Here is an 11,806-nt window from a genome sequence, read left to right on the forward strand (position 1 = left end):
AACCATATCTCTGGTTCAGTTTTGATAATCAATTTGAAAATGTCCGCCACGAGCGAAACAACTTTTGTAGGAGTGCACTGCTGAATCAGTTGAGTGATCTTTTTGGGTTAGGGCAAATGGCGATACTTTTCAGTGCAGGTTAGAGGGTAACATCTTTATTAAAAACATCATAGGTGTGAATGTGAGAGTGAATGGTTGTATGTCCCTACATGTGCCCTCGATGGACTGGCGGCCTGTCCAGGGTGTCCCCTGCCTTCGCCCTATGTCAGCTGGGATAGGCTCAAGCGCCCCCGCGACCTTAATGAGGATAAGCGGTATTGAAAATGGATGGATGGATGGATCCTTTAGAACTCTAGGCCAGAATTGTGAGAATGAAAAGATTTGGAGGCATTAAAAACAAACTACATTCAGGTTAATTAGCTTCTGATTTTTTGGTGAAAATGAAAACAGCTTTCACAACTATTAAAAAAAAACATGATTTAGTTTTTTCTGTTTCTTCTTTTGCTCTCCACCACCTCCCTCTGACATCTCCCCCCTCCTGTGTGCAGGCAGAATGAGGTGCTGTGGAGAGAGGTGGTCTCACTGAGACAGAATCACACGCAGCAACAGAAAGTCATGAACAAGGTCTGTCTATGTGGGAAATATTGAATATATATTTAAAAGCAAGTTTGATTTTACATTTTTTTAAACAATAGTAGATCAGATAAACATATGAAACATAAATGAAATATGAAAGACCCTGCATACATTCGCACATCAGGATATTTTTTTTTAACTGTTTTTATTTCATACTTTCAAGCAGTAAGCCAATTTTACACAGAAAATACTTTATTGAGTAATGTATGTTCTTCCTTGTTTCAGGGGTGTTTGGTCATTGAACATATGACAACTACAGTAGAAGCTAAACTCAAACATTTTAATCGTGTGCTAACATTTCATATTACAAGATCATTAACTTTTTGATAGAATGAAACAGAGTGGGTTACAGGTAACGCAGCTTAACTCCCTTTTCCTGCCTCTGTGTGTGCGTGTGTGTGTGTGTGTGTGGGTGTGGATGCTGATTCATGCTGAGTTTTTTTTCTCTCATTGCCAGCTGATTCAGTTTCTGTTCAGCCAGATGCAGTCCAACACACCCAGCACTGCGGGCCTAAAAAGAAAGCTGTGAGTACATGCACACGTGAGCACACACACACACACACACACACACACACACACACACACACACCTACACACCTACACAGAGTGGAGAAATCTACAAAAGTGAGATAAACAGAGCCACAGTGCAGCAGAGGGAAGGGCTGGCTCAGCTGACAAACTGAACAATCTAACTCAACAAGCGCTGTGAATGGAGACAAGTGCTGAATCAGTCAGACACACACACACACACACACACACACACACATAGTGAAGGCAGTGCAGAGTGCGTGACCCTGCCACAGCCTGTGTGTGTAAAACGCTGGTTCAGCTTTGCTGCTGAGTGTGAACAAGGCCGCCATGAGAAAGGAAAGGCACGCTGGAACACAAAAGTGCTTTAGAAACGTGAATCTCTGGGTCGGTGTGCTAGCTAACAAAAGTTGCAATTTTGCCACATGTTTTAATGGTCGTCATCATGTGAGGCCTTCTAGTTTTCATAATCTCTCTGAATGTCCACCATCTGTGTTTGACATCAACCCACTCTCATGTCTTACTCATCCCTTCACTCTCGCCCCTAAATTACTGTAACATTTGTGTTCAGACTGGGACAACCGGCCTGAGTTCCCTTTAACGGAACCAAACGGGTCGACAGCCATGTTAGCGACTCTGTGAGGCCGTAGTTGCTTGATGTTTAGAAAATATAATGTTTACCATGTTGACCAATCTTAGTTTGGGAGATTAGCATGCTAACATTGTAAATGTAAATACAAAGTACAGTTGAAGCTGGTGGGAGTGTTATTATTTTTGCAGAAATTGCACCGTTCCTTGAGCTATGCCGCTCGTGAGGATAAAAGTTGGCACTTAAACTCACTGTCATTTATCAATCGTCTTTTCTTAAAAATTGCATGTGTACCAACAACAAGCTTGGCTTTAAGGCCCAGCGTGTAAGATGTAATGACATCTAGTGGTGTGTTGCAGATTGCAATCAACTAAATACCCCCCAGTTCGCCCCTATTAAAAGTTACGAGTGAAGTTTATAAGGAATGAAGTTAGTATCAGTCGTTCCTCCTGCTTTGTCTCAACCAGCAGAGAAGTTTACCAAAAGAAAAGTTATGTTTCACTTTTGTTTACATGTTCACAGATGTATTAATAACGTATTGACGTTTTATTTGCACATATTCTTTTTGCACGTTCAGAAACAAGTCCACCGCAGCCCGTTTAATACTGTGTTTCTTAAAGCATCGCTACTGTCGGATAATGTAAACGGCAAAAGGCTATCGCTAAAGCCAGCATACAATTACCACAAAGAGTTGATGGTTTCTCACGAATGCTGTCAATGTTGACGTTCAGCATTAGTGATGATGAACAGCAGTTTATTGAGATAGTCATATACACAAGACAAAATCTAACAATTTCACATTCAGCAACTTCATAAGATGCTAAACTTAATTTAATAAAATGAATAATACCTTCCATTGCAGCAGCTTCTATCCATTCATTTGTATACTCTGGCGATAAATCCCTGCTCCGCTGTTATGAGTCAAGATTCGTAACTGATTGAAAACTAATGTTCCCTCCAGGCCCCTGATGTTGGACGATGGCTCTCCCAGTCCTCCGGCCTCCAAGTTCAGCCATAGTCACCCAATGGAGCCCATGCATGAGCCCTTCTACATCCAGTCGGTGAGAAAATATGAAGTTTAGTAATCACTAAAGTCCAGTAAACAAGCCTTTCTATTTTAAATTTCGTAAAGTTATCTTCAATTTGGTCTTTTTTTTAGAAATGCTAACATAAATCTCCTGTAGAATTATTAGTGCTCTGCCACCTTTGTCAATGACACATGTTGCTGGGAACTGTACAGGTATGTCACTGTGCTGCTGAACCCCCACATTCAGCACAAATTGTACTGGCAGGCTCATGCATCAACTTTGAAGTTAATGGCTAAGTGCTTGGCCATGTTGGGATTTTAAATGCATCTATCGGTTGATTTACCACACACCATTTCTAATACGGAAAATATCCTTCAGCAGGTCAAGACTTTAATCTTAATCTCAACCTCAAGCATGGCATATCCACCACATTGCAACAAGAATATTATCCAGATATTATTTTTCTTGAACCCGCTGCCACCAGTTTAGCTATTATGTAACATCACCACTAGAGGGAAGCAGTGCGCATTGACAGTTTTGGAGGGCTATAACGTAAACTATGTAAATATCTAAAGCCTTGGATTGAAGGGAAGTGATTATTCTTCTTGTAAAGAATAATACAAGAAGAAGAATATTATTAATTATATTGTAAAGAATTATTATTGTAAAGAATAAACAAGGGAAACATACTGCCCTAAAAGGGGGGAAAGAGCAGTAACTATGCACTAACTAATCTCACCAGCTGGCTTTATTTTCACTTTTTGCCTCGGCTGTACAGTAGTTTTCTGTGGAAGTGCAGTAAGTGTATCGATGGGTTTTATAGCCCAGATATTGCCAAGCCACAGTAAAGTTATTGCTACCTGGGCCGCTCTACAAAACCAGGATGCAGTCACTGCGGTTTGCCTTGGTTTATAACTCCAGTTTTTGTGTCATGGAAATACATTTCATGTGCCATATCATTTGTATATGGTAAAACTAATGTTTATTGATTCTGGTGTTTTTTAAGGCAGTTCAAGCGTGTGAATCTGTAATGTCACATTACCAGCAATGTATACATTCTAAATGTGCAACACAGTGGGCCCAAAGAGCAAATTAGTTCGGAAAATATATAATTTACTAGAGATAAAAGCCAAGCGTGAAAGCCAACCTACATCACAGTCACCTCCCCTTTTTCTTCCGCAGCCATCCAGTGATACTGCCTCTTGCTCTACTAGTGGGCTGACAGGAGGACCGATTATATCCGACGTAACTGACATGTCACAGGCTAGTATGGCTCTCCAGATGCAGCCTGATGAGACCAGGTGAGTCATGCAATACAGCATCACTGTTTCCCATTGTCAAAGTAACCTGCACAATCAGCTCTTTTGGAGCATCAACCAACCATTTTCTCTCTAATAGTGCAATAGATCAGAGATATTGGATCATGCACCTAATTGGAGGAAATGAGTAGTATGAATCATCAGTCTCAAAAATGGGTTGTCACAGTATCTGACTCCACCAACAGGGAGAAGTGCATGATGCTTATCAAAGAAGAGCCTGTGAGTCCAGGAGTCAGAGGAGGAGGGAAAGGAGGCAGTGCAGGGGGAGGAGAGGCCGTAGCGCTGGCCTCCTCCTGTGAGGTGTGCTCTTCAGAGCCACCTGTCCTCCCTGTCGCAATGGTCCAGTCGGTTCTGGAGGGGAGGGGCTCTGTGGCCTCGACAGTGGAGAGGAGGAGTAAGAGACCGGCCCTGGACAGGTGAGCACTCACACCGGATCGCATAGACACAGAGAAAATACAGGTGACACACAGATGCTTGCATGGACACAACATTGATTGTAGTGAGCACGTGACCCTGCGTGTCTGTGTGTGTGTGTGTGTGTGTGTGTGTGTGTGTGTGTGTGTGTGTGTGTGTGTGTGTGTGTGGCTTAGGGTGGAAGTTTCAGATGCAGTGGAGAATGTGGATATGAGCCTGGAGGAACTGCAGCAGCTGCTGCTCAGGAGCCATCAGCAGAGCACTGTGGAAGCTGGGACCAGCGCTGTTCTGGATGTCAGTAGATCTGTACTGGACAGAAACACACTTATTTAACTGCACGTACATTCAGTTGTGTCTGAAGTGTTATCTCTCTCTGCTTATACAGCTCACTGTTGTTTCTCTCTCTCTCACTCTGTAGCCCTTCAGTTTAAGCCTTCCTCTGACTGAGTGGAACTTCACAGAGATGGAGTCCAACCTCAAATCAGTAAGTCATATAATGTGAGAGCTGTATGGACACAACCGAGTAGGAGATCATTTCCTACTCAGAAGTGACCACCTGCTTCTATTAATTATGTGATGGCAGCTTCTTTACTTAACTACATTGCTGGCATCCCAAAATGTCTGAATAATGAACTCTTACTTTGCTTATTGTGACTTTACCCCCAACCAAAACAGTCAGCTGAAAGATGCTAAAACGAGGAATAATTCTTTGTGGGTTTGTCACGGCAAGCAACACCTGTCACGTTCAACTATTTTCGGGTCCAAGAATCGTGAAGTTCAACATTAACCTTAAGAAGTAATCTGCCAGGAATGTGTGCTTGCATGTATTTGCGACGTGCCGGACAACCATGCAACGTTTTGTCAAAGCGCTGCTCTGCCAACACATTGAAATGAATGAGGGTGCTGCGTTTTTTGATGCAGTGTTTGCGTCGGTATGGCCCCACCCTTAGGCCATCAACAAAGAGGCCTGTCTGATCCACTGATTGTATAAATACAATACTATATAAACAACACTAACACCAGTGAAAAATGGAGATGTGCCACCAGGTGGAGGTTTCCTGTCGATCTAGAATAGTGATTCACAAAAGAGTCTGAAGCTGATGGGGATCAAATTGTCCAATGTGACTCTTGGATTCAGGATCCGGTGCAATTCAAACAGGGTCATTGCAAAAAATTCTACCTTCTTCAACGTTTGCCTGTAAAACCTCAATGCTAGCAAGGTAATCAATAATGTCATTGAAGTCCAATTGTTTGGCCACCTTCTATCGCACAGACAGGATGGTGAGGCAGTTCAATCATCTCAACACATTGTTGTTGATTTAAATAGTCTTCCATGCGACTCACCTTGCAAACGGCACAGCCACAGGCAGAGTACAAAACAGTCTAATATAGTATGGAGCACCTCTCTAAAATCTGCCCTTTAAAGATTGCATTTGACAGCTGAAGAGTTTAGTTTGGTGGGGAATTGGTGCCATGAAATGATAATGGAATTATAAACTGTTTTCAATTAATTGAAGACTTGTTTGCATGATAAATCTGTATGGATTTCTTCCTCTTCAGTGGCCCTGAATGTCAAACAGCAGCTATAGTTCCCTAAATGTAGTTGAAAGCACAGATCGTGCTGTTGCGACATCTAACACTGTGTTGCAAAACCCAATCGCTGGACTCTCTTGAACTCCTCTTTGCCAGCCTCCTTCTTGAGAATGTCCTCTTTCCTTTTGTCTTTGTCCGCTTGAGGTCTGGCTGGCGCTTTATTAATTACGTCATCTCGTTTCGCCTTCTCTTCTGCATTGGCCCCCAACTGGACAATTAGCCTCACAAAATATCCCAACCAGGAGACTCCAGGAAATCCCCCAGCCACTGGTCGCCAAGAAATAGTTTCAGACCATAACTCTTCGTGACACCATAAACTGTAATTTCCACATAATTGGCTGAGCTCATTTTGAGGTCAGAACTGAGATGATAGCAAATAATTCCTTTTTGATCTATCATCCAGAGCTGAAGTTATCCTTCTAAAAGGCAAATAGCTTGATGCTTAATGTTATATCTCATCTTAAGGAGAGCTCATTTCTCCCCTGTTCGGTTTAGTTTAACAGTCAATACTACTCACAGTAATTACAGGGTGCTGCAGGTTTTTCCACTTCCAGTCAGTCTGTGAGCGCCTTGTTTGCCCCTTGTTCTGTTGATTTGTCATACATTCTGTGGTATTTATCCACAGACATTCGGTTACCATGTTAAGGATCCTCTGCAGTACATAAACATTTTTTTCATTCACTCATGAGGGAACATCTAATATGAGAGGCAGTGCAATGCATTGGTGCTTTCATGGAATTTGTTTCAGTCCTATTCTCTCTTCCTCCATCCTCTGGCTAACTATATACACTGAAATATTGCTCAAGAAATGACTTGCCTGAAGTGGTTTATTCATATCCATCACTGTTTTCTACTCTATCTGACCTCTGTCCTGGGTCAACAGACTCACTGTCACTCTCACAAGTTCTCTCTCTCTCTCTCTCTCTCTCTCTCTCTCTCTCTCTCTCTCTCTCTCTCTCTCTCTCTGTCTGTGTTGACAATGTAATGAATGCAGCTGAACAGAAACCCTTTAATGCAAGAGGAGGTGGTGGATAACAACAAAGGGAAAAAATAATTTATGTTGATGTACCCGTGACATCTATACTTCGGTCCATCCTGGGAGAGGGATCCTCCTCTGTTCCCTTTTTGGGGGAGTTTTTCCTGCGCCAATGTGAGGTCCTGGGACAGAGGAAGTTGTAAAGCCCTTATTACACATATACTAATCATAATCATTTGGTATGCTAATAAGGATTAAGGGTTAAAGGTATTAAAAGTTTGTGTTTTCTTCTTCTTCACAGTACATGTTCCAGAACCAGGAAGTGGAGGCTTTTCAAGCTTCTGGCTGTGAGGAGCAGTAATCCATTTGTGCTGTGGACTGTCTTTTCTGAAATGGAAGGTAATGATCCTGTGTCAGTTTTTCCCCTGGAGGATATACAAAATGTTATTAATATTATTAAATGTACAGGATGCAAAACACAATGGGTCTCTGGGCTTCATATTCACTTGATTGACGCTTGAGACCCCTCACAGCAAGTTTAGGGCCTCTGGAAAAATCTTTAAAAAACGTTTTTGTCACGGTACTTGCTATGTTCATCAGTATTTGTTATTCAAATTGCAAAATATTTATTCACAAATATAAATACAGAAATATTTTGTCATTTGTGGCATTGTGTGTTCATACATGTCATCCAAGTCCATTTCTATACAATACTCATATGCCATATGTATGCCGAGAGTTTCCAGTAAAAAAAACTATTTATTCAAAACCAAATAGTGCTGAAAAAGAAAAAAACTTTTTCTGGAGCTGAAAAAGGGAGCCAAAATTGGCAGTTCTTCAAATGGCAACTTGAGGCTGACTCCAAAAGCCCGCCAATCCCCATAGAAACCCATGTTATAATGTCCCACTTTGAAGCAGAAATAAACATGTTTACATCTTAGTTACAAAAACGGTTTCTACAGCTAATATCCACATGAATGATAACTGTACAGAGTGCACAGTTTCACTTACATAAAGGCTTAAAGGCAGCCATAATTGAGGGGATGGTCGCTTTGAGTTTTTTTGTAGTCTCAGGTCGCTCCCTGTCTCCTGCGCTGCATCAACAGGGACCGCTTCACCTCCACCGACGAGCCACCTTTTTGCTAATTTTTTTTTTAGTTATAGCCGTCGTCGTCACTGCCAAGATGGCGACGGACGGAGCCACCCACTTTGAGCTTCACAGCGGGTCTTCAGACACTTATGGGTGATGTCACAGAGACGATACTCCATATTTAAGACAGTGTATGATTACAACTCCCTTGGATCATAATTCTATTCCATTACTAAGCTATTAACAAGAAAACAATTTAAGTACTGTGCATTCTTGTCAATTGCATGGGTCACTTGTTTTTGAGGAATGTAGATTTTTCTTTTACAAGGTGAAGGGATCACTTTTCCTATCAATATGACGAGGAGGAATGAATACAGCAACCCATAACTGTATATAAAAGGATCATATTAGAACAGACTTGAACAAATCCAGACCTGTTTTTATTCCATCTGTGCCTGAGGATACTATTACATCTGATTAGGGAGAGATGAACACTGGACTCACTGATCCTATGTGTCCCTATTGTATTTGCATTCAAGAGCTGCAGATTGTTCACTGAAGTGTAGTTTTTCCTCATCTTCATTCCTTTATGTTTAACTATGAAGGTGCAATGCAGACTAACTGTGTCATCTCTTCTTGTTTCCCTCTTCAGGCTACATAAGCTGATGTTCTCCTCATTATTCCACTCTGCATGGGTTTGATCCCACGGCTCTGCCAGGCTGCTTCTTACACGTTGCTTCCTTCTATCTTTCCTTCTTTCTTTCTTTCTTTCTTTCTTTCTTTCTTTCTTTCTTTCTTTCTTTCTTTCCATTCACAAACCTACAAAATGCAGCAATGAAAAAGACTCAAACCTTACATTACCTTGCCCTGCCGATGGGCCTATCAGCCAGCAGCTGTATGAGCATGACCGCTGCTTGCATGAAAAAAGACGCTGGTCAAAGTTTACTAAAGTTACCCAAACAAACAAGTGTGGTCTGACACGAATATAGCGAGACTCTAATATTAAGCCAACTGGATACAGACAGGGCATTCTTGGCTCTAGGCACTTTAGTCTTTGTGTGAGAGGGAGTTCCTGCTTGTGGAAGTGACGTTTTCTTCCTCTACTGTATAAAGAATCTATGGCTGATGTACAAATGAATATTTTTATTATTTTATCCTTATTACACATTTTTTTATTTGTATCCAAGAGAAAACTTTGGCGAAGAAGTCGCTGTGTAGCATACTGTATATTACATGTTCTGTTTATTTCAGCCTGTGTAAGGGTGTTGAAAATTTAAGGGATCCTCAAATATTTCATGATAAATGTGTTGAGATGAATCAGAGGTGATTTAGCCTTCCGTTATAGCAAAGGTTCTTCTTGCAAAAATTAGAACGCAAGCCACTCTAGTATCTAAAACATTAAGAAACCTTTGGTTGTTTAAAAGCATATTATGATGGTTTTACACACTGAAGTGCCCATCTAATGTATCTTTGCACAGGCCTGACATGTAGCTAGAGACTTGGTTACTTATCTTCTGTCCATTTTAAATGTGAAGTTTAAAGGAAATATTAAAAGATAGACTTCTCATTTGACAAAACCATGAACACCACTGCATTTTTGCACAATCTGTATCAGTAGTCATGACAACAGGTCATTTATTTTGTGTTTGTAGATGACCAACACTTTGTCGCTCTACACATGCCTGTCTAAGAGTGGCCTCAATAACAGGGTTCTTGAAAACTTGAAGGCAAATTTTAGTCCCGGAGACAAGATGTCTCTGAATGTTACTTCAGTTTTTATTTGGAAACAAAGGCCACACTTTTAGTTGATACTTGAGTGAGCATAGAACATAACATCACTGATAGAAAACTCATGACAGCTACTTTTCATACTTTGTAGAAAGAAGAACACTCAACTGTCCAGGAGCTCGTCTTTAAAAAGATTTATGATTATGATTGATATATTTCATTATATGGTGGGTTGGTTATTTGAGAATTGTATCTGTTATAGAACCATGAATACCTGCTTAAGGACTGCATATTTATTCTCAAGATTAGTTAAGATAATCAATAACCATTCAATGTAAAATATGTGTTCACTGCACTGGTTGCAGGCAACAGTTTAGAGGTTAATTGATGTGAAATATTGGAAATATCCTGGTGATGAGTTGAATCGTGCAATACTGTACAGAACTGTGAGAACTCACACAATTGCAATACATGGATGACCATAGGAATGTAGGAAACAGCAACTGTGAGTGGTGGACTGGAACACACCCTGGTAAGATGTGTTGCAGAAGGATAATGTTAGCCTGCGAGACTTTTGGGGAGGCGTACAATTTAGCCTGCGGCAATGCTACAAATCCTGCTTTGCAAATGCCTTTTTGCACATAATAGCTGGACATTTTGTCCCCTTTGTGAATCTTAAAGCAGAGCAAAAAGATTTTAACAAACTGACCTGCAACTTCATCGTCAAAGCTACAGGCCAATGCTAGAAAGGCTAAAACTCAGGGTAGCGATTTGCATTAGCCTTTTGAAAAGGGCATCGCATTGTCTCCATCATGTACTTTTGAATCTGTGTATTACTACCACGACTTATAATTATGACTCCAACTGTTAAAAGTTAGAAAACAAATTCCTCTGACATAGACATGATCACAATTTAGGTTTTTATGTCTGCATTAAATGAGGAAAATGCGCTACGAAAGACTAGGCCGTGGCTGTGTTCCTATTTAGGTCAATTAAAAAGCTAATGGAAACTGCTCCCTGCAGGTTAACATTCTTTTGTGGCAGAGCCTCCTTCTCAGGGCATACTTTGGGGAGAAGGGTGAACAAACAATCTGTGGTGTGGAATTGCACTAAATCCCAGTTGTATGATATTTGAGAGTATACAGTACATTTTAGACATAGCATTTATTCTTGTTCCTCAATATGAGTGTTAATGATTTTTTTTTTTTCAAGGAGTGATGAATACACACATTCAGTTGCTTTTGTGTTCTTAATTTATTCTGTTTTCAATTTTTAACATTTGCACTGGAAATGAACGGATGTGTGTTCAAATGACATTTATGCTTGTCAGGATTGCAGATAGATAAGGATAAGATAAATACATATACAATAAACAAAAAAAACTGACTTTCTTGTTTCAACAAAATTTGCTTGGTGTCCATAAAGACACACAGGCAATTTTAGTGCCGATGCCTTCCTTTAAAGTGGGCCACAACCTGCTGAAAATGTGAAATTGTTTTTAATGGGTTTTTGCAAAGACTAAAGTGTATTGTTACAGAGAGTCAAAGAAACTGAACATGTATTCAATCTGTATGAACTATTTAAGTTTTTTTTTAAATAAAAGTGAAAGAAGGCGAATTAAGAGACATTTTGTTTCCTTTCTTTGGGTCTGTACAACTGAATTGCTGTCCATGTACTGCATGTCTTTGTGCACGCAATTGACCGTTAGCTTAACCCCCTCCCCAGACTTAACAACTTTAACGGGGCGCAGAAGGTCTCTCAAGCTTTGGATTTCTCCACATGCTCTAAAAGAGATATGGTCAGAAGTGTGCTCTGTTGCACCTGTAACCACACCCAACAGTGATGTCACAGTGTACCGACACATCTTTAAGTACACTTCTATCACTTCACCTGAGGTAAGCAACA

General features: G+C 40.7%; 1 protein-coding gene across 1 annotated transcript in view; it reads left to right on the forward strand.

Moving 5' to 3' along the window:
• Positions 1–11,429, forward strand: part of hsf4 (heat shock transcription factor 4) — a 16,413-nt gene extending 4,984 nt beyond the window's left edge. The window contains exons 5-13 of the mRNA XM_034535702.1: positions 549–624; positions 1,094–1,161; positions 2,715–2,814; positions 3,964–4,082; positions 4,286–4,516; positions 4,691–4,808; positions 4,933–4,998; positions 7,385–7,482; positions 8,826–11,429. Of these exons, the coding sequence (XP_034391593.1) occupies positions 549–624; positions 1,094–1,161; positions 2,715–2,814; positions 3,964–4,082; positions 4,286–4,516; positions 4,691–4,808; positions 4,933–4,998; positions 7,385–7,444 (838 nt within the window). The 3' untranslated portion in view covers positions 7,445–7,482; positions 8,826–11,429. The remainder of the gene's footprint in view (positions 1–548; positions 625–1,093; positions 1,162–2,714; positions 2,815–3,963; positions 4,083–4,285; positions 4,517–4,690; positions 4,809–4,932; positions 4,999–7,384; positions 7,483–8,825) is intronic.
• Positions 11,430–11,806: the final 377 nt, after the last annotated feature.

The sequence above is a fragment of the Cyclopterus lumpus genome, chromosome 6 (genome assembly GCF_009769545.1).
Source record: "Cyclopterus lumpus isolate fCycLum1 chromosome 6, fCycLum1.pri, whole genome shotgun sequence".
Taxonomy (NCBI): Eukaryota; Metazoa; Chordata; class Actinopteri; order Perciformes; family Cyclopteridae; genus Cyclopterus; species Cyclopterus lumpus.